General features: G+C 42.2%; 1 protein-coding gene across 1 annotated transcript in view; it reads left to right on the top strand.

The window, feature by feature from the left end:
- WASHC4 (WASH complex subunit 4) overlaps positions 1-21,415 on the top strand; it is a 293,185-nt gene that overhangs the window by 254,101 nt on the left and 17,669 nt on the right. The window contains exons 24-26 of the mRNA XM_053716956.1: positions 3,645-3,792; positions 5,613-5,709; positions 5,916-6,112. Coding sequence (XP_053572931.1) covers positions 3,645-3,792; positions 5,613-5,709; positions 5,916-6,112 — 442 coding nt within the window. The remainder of the gene's footprint in view (positions 1-3,644; positions 3,793-5,612; positions 5,710-5,915; positions 6,113-21,415) is intronic.

Raw genomic sequence — 21,415 nt, 5'->3', positions numbered from 1 at the left:
TATATATATATATATATATATATATATATATATATATATATATATATATATATATATATATATATATAGACAGACAGACAGACAGACAGACAGATATAGATGGATAGATATAGATAGATATATATATAGATGTATATGTGTGTTTGCTAATATATATGGCCCTGGTACAGATCCTTTTCACTATTCCCTACACAAGTCTGGTTTACTGGAGGTAAAGGGGCTTTTCTTTCTCATAACAGAGGGAAATCTCAAAACAAGGAACAGAAAGTGGACTCCTCTGCTCAAAATCAAGGTTCCTCTGATTTAGTCTTGAGATCTAATGCTAACTGGAACAAGTCAAAACAGGGAAAGGAATCTTATCCCTGCTGCCAAAACTGCCTTTGATCAGGAAGTTATGGTAGGTGGCAGATTAAGCCTCTTTCAGTAGGTTTGGTTTCAGTCTGTTCCAGATACCTGGGTTTGGAATATTGTTTCTCAGGGATATTGAATAGGATTCAGAACAAGGTCTCCCAGAGGAAGTTTTCTGTCCAATGTTCGAAGGAATCCTTTAAAAGCTCAATATATTATTCAGTCTGTTTCAGATCTGGAAGATATGGGAGTGAATGTTACAGTTCCTTTGCAGAAGTAGTGAATGGGATTTTATTCAAAGCTCTTAATTGTTCCAAAGAAGGATGTACTTTCAGACCAGTTCTATATCTAAAGGCTCTGAACAGGTTTGTAAGGATACCATCTTTTAGATTGGAAACTATCCAGACTATTCTGCCTTTTGTTCAGCAAGGTGAGTTTATGTCCACAATAGATGTAAATGATTCTTACCTTCATGTTCCAATTCACAGAGATAATTTCTAGTCTGAGATTTGCGTTTCCGGACAGGAATTTTCAGTTTGTTTCTCTTCCATTTGGTCTTGCTACAGCTCAAAGAATATACACAAAGGTTCTGGGTGCCTATTTGTGTGGGATCAGGTCTAAGGATATTGCAGTGGTTCTATACCTGGATGACTTCTTGGTCCAAGCTCCATCTTTTCCTTTAGAAGTACCTCACACCAACTGACTCTTGTTGTTCCTTCAACAGCAGGGTTGGAGGATCAATTTTCCAAAGAGTTCTTTGGTTCCTAAGACAAAGGTAACTATCTTGGGTTTCCAAATAGATTCAGTAACCATGAGTCTTTCTCTAACAGAGCAGAGATGGTTGAGATTGGTGTCAGCTTGTCTAAACCTTCAGTCTCTCTTATTTCCTTCAGTGGCTTTGTGTATGGAAGTCCTAGGTCTCATGATTGCAGCCTCAGATGCAATTCCATTTGCTCAATTTCACTTGAGGTTTCTTCAGCTTTGTATGCTGTGTCAGTGGTGCAGGGATTATACTCAGCTGTCTCAAAGGATATTTTTGGATCCCAGTACGTCAGTCTCTAACTTGGTTGTAGGATCATCAGCTTATTATTAAGTGGGCTTCTTTTGCTCAGCCTACTGGGCTGTAATCACTACAGATGCAAGTCTGTCAGGTTGGGTAGCTTTTTGGGGGGCTCTGACAGCACAGGGAGTTTGGGATCTTCCGATGCGAGGTTTCTAATAATTGTTCTAGAACTTTGTGCAATTTCAGGGCCCATTTAAGTTTTGGCCTATGTTGAAAAGGGAGTCTCAACTCCGTTCTAGACAGACAATGTCACAGCAGTAGCTTATATCAACCATTGGGAAACTTGCAGTTTCTTGTCAGTGATGGAGGTGTCTCGGATTCTCTCACGGGCAGAAGCCAATTCATGTCTTGTCTCTGCAATTCATATTCCAGGAGTGAATAACTGGGAGGCAGACTTTCTTAGTAGTCAATCTCTACATCCAGGGGAATGGTCTCTTCCCCAGGATGTGTTCAGTCAGATTGTGAATCTTTGGGGTCTCCCAGAAATAGATCTGATGGCCTCTCGTTTGAACAACAAACTTCCCAGGTACTTTGCAAGGTACAGGAATCCTCAGGCAGAGTTAATGGATGATCTAGCATGTCCTTAGTCTTTTCAGGTTGCTTATCTGTTTCCGCCTCTGGGTTCTTTTCCCAGAGTGGTTTCCAAGATAAATCTAGAGAAGATGTCTGTAATTCCGATTGCCCCAGCTTGGCCTTGCATGATTTGGTATGCGCATCTGGTTCAGATGTCCATTTGCCCTCTTTGGCCTCTTCCTCTGCGGTCAGACCTCCTATCTCAAGGTCAGTTTTTCCATCTGGATATCAAGTCTCTTAACTTGATGGCATGGAAATTTAACATTTAGTCCTTAGAAATAGAGATTTCTGTGATTGAAACCCTGATTCAGGCTCATATGCCTGTAACTAGGAAAATCTATCACAAGGTCTGGAAGGCCTTTATTCCATGGTGTATAAATCATTTTTTCCCCTGGCATTCTTTCAGAATTCATAGGATTCTGCAGTTTCTGCAGGATGGGTTAGATGAAGGCCTATCTGCCAGCTCTCTGAAGAAGCAGATTTCTGCTCTTTCAGTTTTGTTCCACAGATATATTACTAATCTTCCTGATAATAGTTTAGTTCAGGCTCTGGTTCGTATTAAACCTGTTGTTGAGCTTATTTCTTCTCCATGGAATCTTAACCTGGTGTTAAGGGTTCTGCAGGCTCCTCCTTTTGAACCTATGCATAAATTGGAACTTAAACTACTTTCTTGGAAAGTATTGTTTCTTTTGGCTATTTCTTCTGCTAGAAGAGTTTGAGTTATCTGCTCTTTATTGTGAACCGCCTTATCTGAGTTTTCATCAGGATAAGGCTGTTTTACGGAAATCTTTTTTTTTTTTGCCTTAGGTTGTTAAGCTTCTGCTTTTTCTTTAGCCTCATGGTTCAAACTGTCTTTGCATACTTTTACTAAATTCTACCATTTTGATGTTTTTGCATACAACTTCTTTTTTTTATTGCGGTTGTGGATTTCATTTCTCAGTGAAAAAAATTGAAAAAAAATGTGGTTTTATATCCCCCACTTTCTGTTATTACCTGTGGACTCCACAGCTTGGGTATTAGTTCCAAAGAGTAAAGGATTGTGGACTCTCACCACCTGTATGAAAGAAAACATTTATGCTTACCTGATAAAGTCAGTTCTCTTATGGTGGTGAGAGTCCACGAGACCACACCTTTGTATTGTTTTCTTTTTTTTTCTTTTTGTCTTCAGCACATTTGTTTTCATTGCTTCTTTTAATGGCTCTTATTCCTTTTTTTACCTCACTCGCTTGGCTATATGTTTGAGGTGGGAGGGGTTTTATAGAGCTCTTGGGGTTTGAGAATCTTTGCATCCTCCTAGTCGTAAAGAAGAGTAACTCCCAAGAGTAAAGGATCGTGGACTCTCACCATCATAAAATAAATTAATTAATTTATCAGGTAAGCTTAAATAGTTTTTTTGTGTGTAAATGTCGTGTGATCAAAGATGCCGTTTTTTTTTATAATGTTCTGTAAGTTAGTATGCACTAAACTGGAGCATGGTATAAATTGATAGTATGAAAAGGGAGACCTTTCAAAATCTTATGGAGACAACCTGCAAAAATGATGTACTTTTATATATTTTCATTTTAATATGAATACAAATTTACTGCAAAGTTAAAATAGTGCAGTGTGTCTATAGGTAACAAGAAGCCATACTAGCTTTGTGCTTTTTTCTCTTCTCTAGACAGTTGGACTTTGTACTTACTGATCTTACGCGTAATTCAGCAGAAGGCACTGAGTACTTCAAAATGTTGGTGGATGTGTTTGCTCCTGAGTTCCGTAGTGCAAAGAATATTCATCTCCGTAACTTCTACAGTATAGTGCCGCCACTGGTAGGTTCTACTTGGTATTGTTGTTGGGGACAAATGCCAGCTGTAACTGTCATAACTAATTATGTGACCCGATTTTCCACAGGAGCTTTTATTATAGAAATAAACAGCTCCATATCACTACATTTCAAGAGGGATTTCACTGAACTTTGTAGAAATGCTGCCAATGTTACGCCTTCCTGAAGTTCCCCATGTTTGTGTTTACCACCTCAAATGGAAGTTTATTCCATGAATCAACAGATTTATTCATTATCACATGCTTCTGTACTCATATTACTCATAAGCATATGAAGACCCATCATTCCTGGCTTGGTGCTCTTGTTCTTTTGGTCTGGCTTTCGTTTCTCATCTTGTCTACAATTAATACTGGTGGGAGCGGTTTGGTGTAAATCTTTAGTCTTTGCTACCAGCCCACATAGTGACTTTTCAATACATCAACAAACACCAAGATATTTTTTAATAATTAAATTCCATTTTGTAATCAAACTGGTAAAATCACTTGTTCACAATGTCTTTAAGAATCCTGGGATCATTGGCACCTAGTTCATGAGTCAGAACATAGTTTTCTTTTATCTCATTTGCTTTATTCTCTTAGTATACTTAGTTGAAGTTATTAGATAGACTCAGAAGCAGCAAAGCACTGCACTCGATCTATCTGGTGATTTTTGACTGCATATTATGTCTCTTGTCATTGGCTCACGCAATGTTTTGAGCTAGCTCTCTGTAGTATGGTGATTCAGTGCTGCTCCTGTGCCTACTTTTCAACAAAGGATTCCAAGAGGATGATTCCTTTTTGATAATAGTAGTAAACTGGAACGTTGTTTAAGATTGCTGCTCTGTCTGAATCATGACCGATTAATTTTTACTTTAACGTCCCTTTTAACACTGGGCTCCTATGTTTTTTGTTATTCTGGGCATATTTATATATAAAAACAATGGCACAAAGGGGTTGTGGCTGTTACTTCAATTTTATTGCTGGCTCCTAAATTTGAAATACATTTGCTAACACCTACTCTAAGGTTACAGAAACCTATTTATGGCATCAGAAAAGGTATTATGGTGTTAACTAATAGGTAGATGATACATTAAAGGAATATAAAAGTGCAAAAAGAACATTATTATGCTTGTGTATATATATATATATATATATATATATATATATATAGTGTTTAATTGCTGTGTCTGAATCATTAAAGTTTAGTGTTGACTCTCACGTCCCTTAAAGATCTGAACACTAGACCCATGTTGACATTTGAGGAAAACTCAAACTGAAAGATCTGTGCCCAGGCTTTGTATGTCATTCTTTTGTCTTTATCAACAGTCAAAGTGGTGATCGGACAAGTTATATCTTGGGTTTGAAATCAAGCAAAAGAAACCCACCTTATCCTGCAAACAAAACGTGTTATAAATCTGCATCACGGCCACAACTTTAACATTTTCACTGTCCCATCAATCATGATAACAGATGCCAGCCTAGACGCCTATAATTAGTTTGAGAACTATATTAGGAGAAGCGCTCCCAATAAGTATTATCACTCTTTCAATGACCTATATAAGTGTTTGGTCAAACAGTAGCACAACAGCATTGTTTATCAATTATTGTGACAGAATATGGAGTATATCAACACTGTGACTAGAAACAAATGTCTTATTGTAATTGAATGGTAAAAAAAAGTATTTCCTTTTTGACCCCAGCTTATTATGAAACAAGGCATGAGAATTCCATATTGAAGATATGCGGGTACCATTTATTAGTTGTTCAAAGAGATGGTTTGTCTTTGTATTGCACCTTTTCACTTCAATTCATACTTTCTTTTTTTTAGACACTTAACTTTGTTGAACACTCTATTAGCTGCAAGGAAAAACTAAACAAAAAAAATAAAATTGGTGCTGCTTTTACAGATGATGGCTTTGCCATGGGTAAGTTATATTCATTTTATAGTATGGCTAGTGCTCATTTTATAGTCTATGATTCAGTTGTGAAAAGGAACCTTTTTATGTTTGTTTTTGTAATGCGATAATGAATAAGATTTCATGTTTTGTGTCAGATAACCATTTCATGTTTTATTTGACTAGCCATCAGGTTTAAGCAAAAATATGTTTATGTTCATGTTGTTTAATTGCAGGTGTTGCTTATATTCTAAAGCTTCTTGACCAGTACCAGGAGTTTGACTCATTACACTGGTTCCAGTCTGTACGAGAAAAGTACCTAAAGGAGAAAAAGGTGGTTGCTCAACAGCAAAATGTGCAGTCAAATAATCAAGATGAAAAGCTTCTCCAGACAATGAACCTAACCCAAAAGAGACTGGACATCTATCTTCAGGTATTGATAAGGATTGGTTGTTAAACAAATCCAATTAAGGAACACAGCAGTGCAAGCTGTAGTAAGGTAGCCACCACACCACACGCAGCATAATTAAGAACTAAGTGTTTGAAACCTTGCTTTGAATGTGACCCTGCTGCAATGAAATAGAGATCATTTTAATTTTTCACGTGCTGCTGGTCTGGTTACATGATTCAAGGATTGTTTATTACTCTGGTATCCTGTGTTGACACTGATCTGAATGGCAAATTTAAAGAATCCGATCAGAAATTAAATGTCACTTCTACAAAATACTTTGATACATGGTGAGGGTTAAGGTCCTCCTCTACTGCCAGCTAAAGGGTTAACCAGTTTTTGTTCGGTGCCCACAACATTTTGAATGCATAGTATGGTGCTCATGACATTTCATTACTTCTGTTTGCTGTGTGCTGTTTTCATTGCAACAGGGCTTTTAAAAATGTATGCAGGTTTTAATTATTAAAACATCTTTCTCTTTTCTCTCTCTCCTCTCTCTCTTCTCTCTCTTTTCTTTCTCTCTCTCTCTCTCTCTCTCTCTCTCTCTCTCTCTCTCTCTCTCTCTTTTCTTTCTCTCTCTCTTTTCTTTCTCTCTCTCTTTCTCCAACATAGGTGTGTCCGGTCCACGGCGTCATCCTTACTTGTGGGATATTCTCTTCCCCAACAGGAAATGGCAAAGAGCCCAGCAAAGCTGGTCACATGATCCCTCCTAGGCTCCGCCTACCCCAGTCATTCTCTTTGCCGTTGTACAGGCAACATCTCCACGGAGATGGCTTAGAGTTTTTTAGTGTTTAACTGTAGTTTTTATTATTCAATCAAGAGTTTGTTATTTTGAAATAGTGCTGGTATGTACTATTTACTCAGAAACAGAAAAGAGATGAAGATTTCTGTTTGTATGAGGAAAATGATTTTAGCAACCGTCACTAAAATCCATGGCTGTTCCACACAGGACTGTTGAGAGCAATTAACTTCAGTTGGGGGAACAGTGAGCAGTCTCTTGCTGCTTGAGGTATGACACATTCTAACAAGACGATGTAATGCTGGAAGCTGTCATTTTCCCTATGGGATCCGGTAAGCCATGTTTATTACGATCGTAAATAAGGGCTTCACAAGGGCTTATTAAGACTGTAGACTTTTTCTGGGCTAAATCGATTCATTATTAACACATATTTAGCCTTGAGGAATCATTTTATTTGGGTATTTTGATATAATAATATCGGCAGGCACTGTTTTAGACACCTTATTCTTTAGGGGCTTTCCCAAAGCATAGGCAGAGCCTCATTTTCGCGCCGGTGTTGCGCACTTGTTTTTGAGAGGCATGGCATGCAGTCGCATGTGAGAGGAGCTCTGATACTTAGAAAAGACTTTCTGAAGGCGTCATTTGGTATCGTATTCCCCTTTGGGCTTGGTTGGGTCTCAGCAAAGCAGATACCAGGGACTGTAAAGGGGTTAAAGTTCAAAACGGCTCCGGTTCCGTTATTTTAAGGGTTAAAGCTTCCAAATTTGGTGTGCAATACTTTTAAGGCTTTAAGACACTGTGGTGAAAATTTGGTGAATTTTGAACAATTCCTTCATGTTTTTTCGCAATTGCAGTAATAAAGTGTGTTCAGTTTAAAATTTAAAGTGACAGTAACGGTTTTATTTTAAAACGTTTTTTGTACTTTGTTATCAAGTTTATGCCTGTTTAACATGTCTGAACTACCAGATAGACTGTGTTCTGAATGTGGGGAAGCCAGAATTCCTATTCATTTAAATAAATGTGATTTATGTGACAATGACAATGATGCCCAAGATGATTCCTCAAGTGAGGGGAGTAAGCATGGTACTGCATCATTCCCTCCTTCGTCTACACGAGTCTTGCCCACTCAGGAGGCCCCTAGTACATCTAGCGCGCCAATACTCCTTACTATGCAACAATTAACGGCTGTAATGGATAATTCTGTCAAAAACATTTTAGCCAAAATGAACACTTATCAGCGTAAGCGCGACTGCTCTGTTTTAGATACTGAAGAGCATGACGACGCTGATAATAATGTTTCTGAAGGGCCCCTAACCCAGTCTGATGGGGCCAGGGAGGTTTTGTCTGAGGGAGAAATTACTGATTCAGGGAACATTTCTCAACATGCTGAACCTGATGTGATTACATTTAAATTTAAGTTGGAACATCTCCGCATTCTGCTTAAGGAGGTATTATCCACTCTGGATGATTGTGACAAGTTGGTCATCCCAGAGAAACTATGTAAAATGGACAAGTTCCTAGAGGTGCCGGGGCTCCCAGAAGCTTTTCCTATACCCAAGCGGGTGGCGGACATTGTTAATAAAGAATGGGAAAGGCCCGGTATTCCTTTCGTCCCTCCCCCCATATTTAAAAAATTGTTTCCTATGGTCGACCCCAGAAAGGACTTATGGCAGACAGTCCCCAAGGTCGAGGGAGCGGTTTCCACTTTAAACAAACGCACCACTATACCCATAGAGGATAGTTGTGCTTTCAAAGATCCTATGGATAAAAAATTAGAAGGTTTGCTTAAAAAGATGTTTGTTCAGCAGGGTTACCTTCTACAACCGATTTCATGCGTTGTCCCTGTCGCTACAGCCGCATGTTTCTGGTTCGATGAGCTGATAAAGGCGGTCGATAGTGATTCTCCTCCTTATGAGGAGATTATGGACAGAATCAATGCTCTCAAATTGGCTAATTCTTTTACCCTAGACGCCACTTTGCAATTGGCTAGGTTAGCGGCTAAGAATTCTGGGTTTGCTATTGTGGCGCGCAGAGCGCTTTGGTTGAAATCTTGGTCGGCTGATGCGTCTTCCAAGAACAAGCTACTTAACATTCCTTTCAAGGGGAAAACGCTGTTTGGCCCTGACTTGAAAGAGATTATCTCTGATATCACTGGGGGTAAGGGCCACGCCCTTCCTCAGGATCGGCCTTTCAAGGCAAAAAATAAACCTAATTTTCGTCCCTTTCGTAGAAACGGACCAGCCCAAAGTGCTACGTCCTCTAAGCAAGAGGGTAATACTTCTCAAGCCAAGCCAGCTTGGAGACCAATGCAAGGCTGGAACAAGGGAAAGCAGGCCAAGAAACCTGCCACTGCTACCAAGACAGCATGAAATGTTGGCCCCCGATCCGGGACCGGATCTGGTGGGGGGCAGACTCTCTCTCTTCGCTCAGGCTTGGGCAAGAGATGTTCTGGATCCTTGGGCGCTAGAAATAGTCTCCCAAGGTTATCTTCTGGAATTCAAGGGGCTTCCCCCAAGGGGGAGGTTCCACAGGTCTCAGTTGTCTTCAGACCACATAAAAAGACAGGCATTCTTACATTGTGTAGAAGACCTGTTAAAAATGGGAGTGATTCATCCTGTTCCATTAAGAGAACAAGGGATGGGGTTCTACTCCAATCTGTTCATAGTTCCCAAAAAAGAGGGAACGTTCAGACCAATCTTAGATCTCAAGATCTTAAACAAGTTTCTCAAGGTTCCATCGTTCAAGATGGAAACCATTCGAACTATTCTTCCTTCCATCCAGGAAGGTCAATTCATGACCACGGTGGATTTAAAGGATGCGTATCTACATATTCCTATCCACAAGGAACATCATCGGTTCCTAAGGTTCGCATTCCTGGACAAGCATTACCAGTTCGTGGCGCTTCCTTTCGGATTAGCCACTGCTCCAAGGATTTTCACAAAGGTACTAGGGTCCCTTCTAGCTGTGCTAAGACCAAGGGGCATTGCTGTAGTACCTTATTTGGACGACATTCTGATTCAAGCGTCGTCCCTTCCTCAAGCAAAGGCTCACACGGACATAGTCCTGGCCTTTCTCAGATCTCACGGATGGAAAGTGAACGTGGAAAAGAGTTCTCTATCTCCGTCAACAAGGGTTCCCTTCTTGGGAACAATAATAGACTCCTTAGAAATGAGGATATTTCTGACAGAGGCCAGAAAAACAAAGCTTCTAGACTCTTGTCGGATACTTCATTCCGTTCCTCTTCCTTCCATAGCTCAGTGCATGGAAGTGATCGGGTTGATGGTAGCGGCAATGGACATAGTTCCTTTTGCGCGCATTCATCTAAGACCATTACAACTGTGCATGCTCAGTCAGTGGAATGGGGATTATACAGACTTGTCTCCGAAGATACAAGTAAATCAGAGGACCAGAGACTCACTCCGTTGGTGGCTGTCCCTGGACAACCTGTCACAAGGGATGACATTCCGCAGACCAGAGTGGGTCATTGTCACGACCGACGCCAGTCTGATGGGCTGGGGCGCGGTCTGGGGATCCCTGAAAGCTCAGGGTCTTTGGTCTCGGGAAGAATCTCTTCTACCGATAAATATTCTGGAACTGAGAGCGATATTCAATGCTCTCAAGGCTTGGCCTCAGCTAGCGAGGGCCAAGTTCATACGGTTTCAATCAGACAACATGACAACTGTTGCGTACATCAACCATCAGGGGGGAACAAGGAGTTCCCTAGCGATGGAAGAAGTGACCAAAATCATTCTATGGGCGGAGTCTCACTCCTGCCACCTGTCCGCTATCCACATCCCAGGAGTGGAAAATTGGGAAGCGGATTTTCTGAGTCGTCAGACATTGCATCCGGGGGAGTGGGAACTCCATCCGGAAATCTTTGCCCAAGTCACTCAGCTGTGGGGCATTCCAGACATGGATCTGATGGCCTCTCGTCAGAACTTCAAAGTTCCTTGCTACGGGTCCAGATCCAGGGATCCCAAGGCGGCTCTAGTGGATGCACTAGTAGCACCTTGGACCTTCAAACTAGCTTATGTGTTCCCGCCGTTTCCTCTCATCCCCAGGCTGGTAGCCAGGATCAATCAGGAGAGGGCGTCGGTGATCTTGATAGCTCCTGCGTGGCCACGCAGGACTTGGTATGCAGATCTGGTGAATATGTCATCGGCTCCACCTTGGAAGCTACCTTTGAGACGAGACCTTCTTGTTCAGGGTCCGTTCGAACATCCGAACCTGGTTTCACTCCAGCTGACTGCTTGGAGATTGAACGCTTGATCTTATCGAAGCGAGGGTTCTCAGATTCTGTTATCGATACTCTTGTTCAGGCCAGAAAGCCTGTAACTAGAAAGATTTACCACAAAATTTGGAAAAAATATATCTGTTGGTGTGAATCTAAAGGATTCCCTTGGGACAAGGTTAAGATTCCTAAGATTCTATCCTTCCTTCAAGAAGGATTGGAAAAAGGATTATCTGCAAGTTCCCTGAAGGGACAGATTTCTGCCTTGTCTGTGTTACTTCACAAAAAGCTGGCAGCTGTGCCAGATGTTCAAGCCTTTGTTCAGGCTCTGGTTAGAATTAAGCCTGTTTACAAACCTTTGACTCCTCCTTGGAGTCTCAATTTAGTTCTTTCAGTTCTTCAGGGGGTTCCGTTTGAACCCTTACATTCCGTTGATATTAAGTTATTATCTTGGAAAGTTTTGTTTTTAGTTGCAATTTCTTCTGCTAGAAGAGTTTCAGAATTATCTGCTCTGCAGTGTTCTCCTCCTTATCTGGTGTTCCATGCAGATAAGGTGGTTTTACGTACTAAACCTGGTTTTCTTCCAAAAGTTGTTTCTAACAAAAACATTAACCAGGAGATTATCGTATCTTCTCTGTGTCCGAAACCAGTTTCAAAGAAGGAACGTTTGTTGCACAATTTGGATGTTGTTCGCGCTCTAAAATTCTATTTAGAAGCTACAAAGGATTTTAGACAAACATCTTCCTTGTTTGTTGTTTATTCCGGTAAAAGGAGAGGTCAAAAAGCAACTTCTACCTCTCTCTCTTTTTGGATTAAAAGCATCATCAGATTGGCTTACGAGACTGCCGGACGGCAGCCTCCCGAAAGAATCACAGCTCATTCCACTAGGGCTGTGGCTTCCACATGGGCCTTCAAGAACGAGGCTTCTGTTGATCAGATATGTAGGGCAGCGACTTGGTCTTCACTGCACACTTTTACCAAATTTTACAAGTTTGATACTTTTGCTTCTTCTGAGGCTATTTTTGGGAGAAAGGTTTTGCAAACCGTGGTGCCTTCCATTTAGGTGACCTGATTTGCTCCCTCCCTTCATCCGTGTCCTAAAGCTTTGGTATTGGTTCCCACAAGTAAGGATGACGCCGTGGACCGGACACACCTATGTTGGAGAAAACAGAATTTATGTTTACCTGATAAATTACTTTCTCCAACGGTGTGTCCGGTCCACGGCCCGCCCTGGTTTTTTTTAATCAGGTCTGATAATTTATTTTCTTTAACTACAGTCACCACGGTACCATATGGTTTCTCCTATGCAAATATTCCTCCTTAACGTCGGTCGAATGACTGGGGTAGGCGGAGCCTAGGAGGGATCATGTGACCAGCTTTGCTGGGCTCTTTGCCATTTCCTGTTGGGGAAGAGAATATCCCACAAGTAAGGATGACGCCGTGGACCGGACACACCGTTGGAGAAAGTAATTTATCAGGTAAACATAAATTCTGTTTTTCTTTCTCTCTCTCTCTCTCTTCTTTCTCTCTCTCTCTCTTTTCTCTCTCTCTCTTTCTCTTTTCTCCAACATTGGTGTGTCCGGTCCACGGCGTCATCCTTACTTGTGGGGATATCTCTTCCCCAACAGGAAATGGCAAAGAGTCCCAGCAAAGCTGGCCAAATAGTCCCTCCTAGGCTCCGCCCACCCCAGTCATTCTCTTTGCCGTTGCACAGGCAACATCTCCACGGAGATGGTTAAGAGTTTTTTTGGTGTTTAAATGTAGTTTTTTATTCTTCTATCAAGTGTTTGTTATTTTAAAATAGTGCTGGTATGTACTATTTACTCTGAAACAGAAAAGGATGAAGATTTCTGTTTGTGAGAGGAAGATGATTTTAGCAGACAGTAACTAAAATCGATTGCTGTTTCCACATAGGACTGTTGAAATGAAGTAACTTCAGTTGGGGGAAGCAGTTAGCAGACTTTTCTGCTTAAGGTATGACTAGCCATATTTCTAACAAGACGATGTAATGCTGGAAGGCTGTCATTTCCCCTCATGGGGACCGGTAAGCCATTTTCTTAGTCAAACAAACAGAATAAAGGGCTTACTGGTAGACATTTTTATGGGCTAAATCGATTGCTTTATTTGGGCATTTTATTCATATTTATGCTGACAATTTGCATTTATAAACTTGGGGAACGTTTATTAAACGGCAGGCACTGTGTTGGACACCTTTTCCAGTCAGGGGGCCTTCCTAGTTGTAGACTGAGCCTCATTTTCGCGCCATTACTGCGCAGTTGTTTTTTGAGAGCAGGGCATGCAGATGCATGTGTGAGGATCTAAAAATTGCTGGAAAAGCTTCTAGAAGGCGTCAATTGGTATCGTATTCCCCTCTGGGCTTGGTTGGGTCTCAGCAAAGACTATAGCTGGGACTGTATAGGGGTTAAATTTATAAACGGCTCCGGTTCCGTTATTTTAAGGGTTAAAGCTCTGAAATTTGGTGTGCAATACTATTAATGCTTTAAGACACTGTGGTGAAATTTTTGAACAATTCCTTCATACTTTTTCACATATTCAGTAATAAAGTGTTTTCTGTTTAAAATTTAAAGAGACAGTAACGGTTTTGTTTTAAAACGTTTTTTGTGCTTTGTTGACAAGTTTAAGCCTGTTTAACATGTCTGTACCTTCAGATAAGCTATGTTCTATATGTATGAAAGCCAATGTGTCTCCCCATTTAAATTTATGTGATAATTGTGCCATATCGTCCAAACATAGTAAGGACAGTACTGTCACAGATAATGAAATTGCCCAAGATGATTCCTCAGATGAGGGGAGTAAACATGATACTACATCATCTCCTACTGTGTCTACACCAGTTTTGCCCACGCAGGAGGCCTCTAGTACATCTAGTGCGCCAATACTTATTACCATGCAACATTTAACGGCTGTAATGGATAACTCAATAGCAAATATTTTATCCAAAATGCCTACTTATCAGAGAAAGCGCGATTGCTCTGTTTTAAACACTGAAGAGCAGGAGGGCGCTGATGATAATTGTTCTGTCATACCCTCACACCAATCTGAAGGGGCCATGAGGGAGGTTTTGTCAGATGGAGAAATTTCAGATTCAGGAAAAATTTCTCAACAAGCTGAACCTGATGTTGTGACATTTAAATTTAAATTAGAACATCTCCGCGCACTGCTTAAGGAGGTGTTATCTACTCTGGATGATTGTGACAATTTGGTCATTCCAGAGAAATTATGCAAGATGGACAAGTTCCTAGAGGTTCCGGTGCACCCCGACGCTTTTCCTATACCCAAGCGGGTGGCGGACATAGTAAATAAGGAGTGGGAAAAGCCCGGCATACCTTTTGTTCCCCCCCCCCCTATATTTAAGAAATTATTTCCTATGGTCGACCCCAGAAAGGACTTATGGCAGACAGTCCCTAAGGTCGAGGGGGCAGTTTCTACTCTAAACAAACGCACTACTATTCCTATCGAAGATAGTTGTGCTTTCAAAGATCCTATGGATAAAAAATTGGAAGGTTTGCTTAAAAAGATTTTTGTACAGCAAGGTTACCTTCTACAACCAATTTCGTGCATTGTTCCTGTCACTACAGCAGCGTGGTTCTGGTTCGAGGAACTAGAAAAGTCGCTCAGTAGAGAGACTCCATATGAGGAGGTTATGGACAGAGTTCACTCACTTAAATTGGCTAACTCTTTTATTTTAGATGCCGCTTTGCAATTGGCTAGATTAGCGGCGAAAAATTCAGGGTTTGCTATCGTGGCGCGCAGAGCGCTTTGGCTAAAGTCTTGGTCAGCGGATGTGTCATCCAAGACAAAATTGCTTAACATCCCTTTCAAAGGTAAAACTCTATTTGGACCAGAATTGAAAGATTATTTCAGACATCACTGGGGGAAAGGGCCACGCCCTTCCACAAGATAGGTCTTTCAAGGCTAAAAATAAGTCTAATTTTCGTTCCTTTCGCAATTTCAGGAACGGACCGGCCTCTAATTCTGCATCCTCTAAGCAAGAGGGTAATGCCTCACAACCCAAACCAGCCTGGAAACCGATGCAAGGCTGGAACAAGGGTAAGCAGGCCAAGAAGCCTGCCGCTGTTAACAAAACAGCATGAAGGAGTAGCCCCCGATCCGGGACCGGATCTAGTGGGGGGCAGACTCTCTCTCTTTGCTCAGGCTCGGGCAAGAGATGTTCAGGATCCCTGGGCGCTAGAAATAGTTTCTCAAGGTTATCTCCTGGAATTCAAGGAACTACCCCCAAGGGGAAGGTTCCACATGTCTCACTTATCCTCAAACCAAATAAAGAGACAGGCATTCTTACATTGTGTAGAAGACCTGTTAAAGATGGGAGTGATACACCCAGTTCCAATAAAGGAACAAGGAATGGGATTTTATTCCAATCTGTTCGTAGTTCCCAAAAAAGAGGGAACTTTCAGACCAATTTTGGATTTGAAGATCCTAAACAAATTTCTCAGGGTACCATCGTTCAAGATGGAAACCATTTGAACGATTCTACCCACTATCCAGGAAAGTCAATTTATGACTACCGTGGATCTAAAGGATGCGTACCTACATATTCCTATCCACAAAGAACATCATCAGTTCCTAAGGTTCGCTTTTCTGGACAAGCATTACCAGTTTGTGGCCCTCCCATTCGGGTTAGCCACTGCTCCAAGGATTTTCACAAAGGTGCTAGGGTCCCTTCTAGCGGTTCTAAGACCGAGGGGCATTGCAGTAGTACCTTACTTGGACGACATTCTAATACAAGCGTCGTCCCTGTCAAAAGCAAAGGCTCATACAGACATCGTTCTGGCCTTTCTCAGATCACACGGATGGAAGGTGAACATAGAAAAAAGTTCTCTATCTCCGTCGACAAGAGTTCCCTTCTTGGGAACAATAATAGATTCCTTAGAAATGAGGATTTTTCTGACAGAGGTCAGAAAATCAAAACTTCTAAGCTCTTGTCAAGCTCTTCATTCTGTTCCTCGTCCTTCCATAGCGCAGTGCATGGAAGTAGTAGGGTTGATGATTGCAGCAATGGACATAGTTCCTTTTGCACAAATTCATCTAAGACCATTACAACTGTGCATGCTCAAACAGTGGAATGGGGATTATACAGACTTGTCTCCAATGATTCAAGTAGATCAGAAGACCAGAGATTCACTCCGTTGGTGGCTGACCCTGGACCATCTGTCCCAGGGAATGAGCTTCCGCAGACCAGAGTGGGTCATTGTCACGACCGACGCCAGTCTAGTGGGCTGGGGCGCGGTCTGGGAATCCCTGAAAGCTCAGGGTCTATGGTCTCGGGAAGAGTCTCTTCTCCCGATAAACATTCTGGAACTGAGAGCGATATTCAATGCTCTCAGGGCTTGGCCTCAACTAGCAAAGGCCAGATTCATAAGGTTCCAATCAGACAACATGACGACCGTTGCGTATATCAATCATCAGGGGGGAACAAGGAGTTCCCTGCGGATGAAAGAAGTGACCAAAATAATTCAATGGGCGGAGGATCACTCCTGCCACCTGTCTGCGATCCACATCCCAGGTGTGGAAAACTGGGAGGCGGATTTTCTGAGTCGTCAGACATTCCATCCGGGGGAGTGGGACCTCCACCCGGAGATTTTTGCCCAAATAACCCAATTATGGGGCATTCCAGACATGGATCTGATGGCGTCTCGTCAGAACTTCAAGGTTCCTTGCTACAGGTCCAGATCCAGGGATCCCAAGGCGACTCTAGTAGATGCACTAGTAGCACCTTGGACCTTCAACCTAGCTTATGTATTTCCACCGTTTCCTCTCATCCCCAGGCTGGTAGTCGGGATCAATCAGGAGAGGGCCTCGGTGATCTTGATAGCTCCTGCGTGGCCACGCAGGACTTGGTATGCAGACCTGGTGAATATGTCATCGGTTCCACCATTGAAGCTACCTTTGAGACAGTACCTTCTTGTTCAGGGTCCATTCGAACATCCAAATCTGGTCTCCCTCCAGCTGACGGCTTGGAGATTGAACGCTTGATTCTATCGAAGCGTGGGTTTTCAGATTCTGTGATAGATACTCTGGTTCAGGCCAGAAAACCGGTAACTAGAAAGATTTACCATAAAATATGGAAAAGATATATCTGTTGGTGTGAATCCAAAGGATTCCCATGGAATAAGATAAAAATTCCTAAGATTCTCTCCTTTCTACAAGAAGGTTTGGAGAAAGGATTATCTGCAAGTTCTCTAAAGGGACAGATCTCTGCTTTATCTGTCTTACTACACAAAAGACTGGCAGCTGTGCCAGATGTTCAAGCATTTGTTCAGGCTCTGGTTAGGATCAAGCCTGTTTACAGACCTTTGACTCCTCCCTGGAGTCTAAATCTAGTTCTTTCAGTTCTTCAAGGGGTTCCGTTTGAACCTTTACATTCCATAGATATTAAGTTACTATCTTGGAAAGTTTTGTTTTTGGTTGCAATTTCTTCTGCTAGAAGAGTTTCAGAGTTATCTGCTCTGCAGTGTTCTCCGCCCTATCTGGTGTTCCATGCAGATAAGGTGGTTTTGCGTACTAAGCCTGGTTTTCTTCCTAAGGTTGTTTCTAACAAAAATATTAACCAGGAGATAGTTGTACCTTCTTTATGTCCGAATCCAGTTTCAAAGAAGGAACGTTTGTTACACAATTTGGACGTAGTCCGTGCTCTAAAATTCTATTTAGAGGCTACAAAAGATTTCAGACAAACTTCTTCCTTGTTTGTTGTTTATTCTGGTAAAAGGAGAGGTCAAAAAGCGACTTCCACCTCTCTTTCCTTTTGGCTTAAAAGCATCATCCGATTGGCTTATGAGACTGCCAGACGGCAGCCTCCTGAAAGAATCACAGCTCACTCCACTAGGGCTGTGGCTTCCACATGGGCCTTCAAGTACGAGGCTTCTGTTGACCAGATATGTAAGGCAGCGACTTGGTCTTCACTGCACACTTTTGCCAAATTTTACAAATTTGATACTTTTGCTTCTTCGGAGGCTATTTTTGGGAGAAAGGTTTTGCAAGCTGTGGTGCCTTCCGTTTAGGTAACCTGATTTGCTCCCTCCCTTCATCCGTGTCCTAAAGCTTTGGTATTGGTTCCCACAAGTAAGGATGACGCCGTGGACCGGACACACCAATGTTGGAGAAAACAGAATTTATGCTTACCTGATAAATTACTTTCTCCAACGGTGTGTCCGGCCCACGGCCCGCCCTGGTTTTTTAATCAGGTCTGATGAATTATTTTCTCTAACTACAGTCACCACGGTACCATATGGTTTCTCCTATATATATTTCCTCCTGTCCGTCGGTCGAATGACTGGGGTGGGCGGAGCCTAGGAGGGACTATTTGGCCAGCTTTGCTGGGACTCTTTGCCATTTCCTGTTGGGGAAGAGATATCCCCACAAGTAAGGATGACGCCGTGGACCGGACACACCGTTGGAGAAAGTAATTTATCAGGTAAGCATAAATTCTCTTTTCTTTCTCTCTCTTTTCTCTCTCTCTCTCTTTCTCTTTTCTCTTTCTCTCTCTTTTCTCTCTCTTTTCTCTCTCTCTTTTCTCTCTTTTTCTCTATTTTTCTCTTTTCTCTCCCTCCCCCCCTCTCTCTCCCTCTCCCTCCAATCCCCCCTCTCTCTCCCTCTCCCCCCCTCTCTCCTCTCTCTCTCTCTCTCTCCTCTCTCTTTTTTCTCTCTTTTCTCTCCCTCTCTCTTCTCTCTCTCTCTTTCTCTCTCTCTTTCTCTCTCCCTCTCTTCTCTCTCTCTCCTTTCTCTCTCTCCTCTCTCTCTCCTCTCTCTCTCCTCTCTCTCTCCTCTCTTTTCTCTCTTTTCTCTCCCTCTCTCTCTCTCTCTCTCTCTCTCTTCTTTCTCTCTCTCCTCTCTCTCCTCTCTTTTCTCTCTCTTTTCTCTCCATCTCTCTCTCTTTCTCTCTCTTCTCTCTCTCTCTCTTCTCTCCCTCTCTCTTCTCTCCCTCTCTCTTCTCTCTCTCTCTCTCTCTCCCTCTCTCCCTCTCTCTCTCCCTCTCCTGTTTCAGTCTTTTGTATGGATCCATGATGACTGTCCTACAAATATTCCCACCTTTTTAATTTCTTCCATTCAATAATTAGATAGTAAACCCACTCTGCAGCAGTCATCTTAAAGGGACAGCTATATACAAAATTATTGGTGTTTAAAAAGATAGATAATTCCTTTATTACCCATTCCCCAGTTTTCTTTCCAATGGCATGGAGAGTCCGCAAATCCGTTCAATTTCTGTTTGGAAATTCAACTTTTAAGAACTAAGCTTCCATGGAACAAATTTCCAAGGCACCACTTGGTCCTCTTCATACACCTCTATTCCCCTAGTGTTCCTCTTTCTATTTACTTGTTCCCTCTGCTGAATGACTGCCCAGGAGGATGGCAGAGAAGTGTCAGAATTTTTAATTTTTGTTTTTGTCTCTTATGGAGGGTAGTACTCTTCAGCATGGGACAGGAGTTTTAAGTAGTCCTGTCAGTCTTGGATGAAAGTTAGAGTCCGGAGATGCAGGGAGTTTCTTTCTGTGAAACCATCCCGACTCATATTAACAGGTCCTCAAGCAATCAGCGTTGTTGAACTTCGCTTTGCTGCCTGCTTTCTTCTCTCAAGTCCATGGCAGAGGCGATGCTTTTATCCGTCACACTTGAAGTGCCGTGTTCCTGTTTCACGGCATAGATTCCGGTAAGATTGTTTAATTTTACTTTATTTGCAATGTACTGTAATGTGAATGTTTCTAGAGAGGCTACCACCTTGCGGGTCTAACTATACATAAGGGTCTCAGTGAGTCTCTTTTTAGTATCTTGGAATCGAGGGTTAATATTTCCTGAGGGGGGTTATTGAACAGGGGGGGGGGTTTATAATCATGTTTGTTATGTCATTCAACCTGCTTATGTGCGAAGTTTACTGGGCTTGTGGTTGGAACATTGAGGCCTTTGGAAGTGACACGGCCTTTTGGATGTGTTTCCGTTACAGGATTGCGCGCCTTCGTGTGTTGCTCAGACATGTTTTTCAGTTATTGAATGACCCTATCGTTACCAGATACGGGGAATTTCATTAAAATAATTCAAATGGTGCACTTCATTAGACATGTGGGGATGAAGTAATCTGCTGATTGTCATTTGTTTGAGATCTTTCCCAGTTTTTGAAAGATAGGGCTCCGTTTGGCTGGTCCTGTGGGTAGGCCTGTGTCTTTTTGGGCGTTAACCTCCGGGTTACCTTATATTTTATTACTATCCAATGGGATGTATTTTATTTGTTTTTGTTTCCTTTGGGAACCTTCTGGGATTGATTCTCTTTGTTACTTCTTCGGAAGTTGTTTTGGACATGTTAGTCCTATGTTAAAGATGTCTGTTTTTTGTTTTTCCCCCTATGAGGGAGAATTCATGCAGCTTGCCGGTTACGACCCTAGGTGCAGGCTGGTCCTGTCGGGTTCGTTCGGTCTTGCGGCTGTTCAGACACATGGCGCTGTTCTGCTCGGCTGGTTCGGTATTAGCCCAGAGTGCTCAGGTTATCATTGTTTTTCATGTTCAACTAAGCATTCGAGAGGACCTGTGGGTCCATAAGGCGGAAAGGATTGTTTCAGTCCTTATAGCCTTCAGTCATAGATGGCCGGGCAGGGGAGTTTTTCCGCTGCATCACTCTATCTGACATCTGATTTCATCATAACTTAGTTTTCCTCCCCCATGTGGTGGAGGGCTGGAGGTCTTTAATGCCCCTTACCACAATTGAGCGGTTTGGCCTTCATTTTTAGGCCTCTGGATTTGTCCTTTTGGGCTTGATCCAACAGCTTGTACAGAATAGCTGTCTAGCATGTGGAAGGTTTGCAGTTTGAAACGAGTTGCAGCTCTTGACACCTTGCAGGTGTATGCGTAAGCTGTTTATAGTGTATCTAGATGCAGCTCTTACTCTTTGATGTGTACTGTCTGTCTGAGTTATAAGAGACCTTTGGGTCTTCTTCCATTGTCTACGGGTGAGTGGATCTCCTTTTAGGGATCTGTGTTTCCGACTGATGATTGTTCCCTGAGGGTACTTTGTTTAGCTCGGGGTTTTCCGGAGCTGGGTAGGCTAAGTGCCTTTCTCTTCCTTGTGTCCTCTGCTTGTGCGGAGGTGATAGGGAGACAAGTCCTGCTAGTAGGATTTTTTTTACCTCGAGGTATCCCTTGATTGTCTTGAGGCTCTGAGAAGTATCTTCATACGACTTCTAGCCTTGCTCCTTGGAGCGTTGGACTTTAGCTAAGGGTGGTTCCTTCCTTTGGTCGAGGCTTTTGAGTTCTTCTCGCTATCCGAATTCTCTGGATATGCATCCATACCCTT

Source organism: Bombina bombina, chromosome 6 (assembly GCF_027579735.1).
Source record: "Bombina bombina isolate aBomBom1 chromosome 6, aBomBom1.pri, whole genome shotgun sequence".
Taxonomy (NCBI): Eukaryota; Metazoa; Chordata; class Amphibia; order Anura; family Bombinatoridae; genus Bombina; species Bombina bombina.
This window is presented reverse-complemented; position numbering and strand designations above follow the sequence as displayed.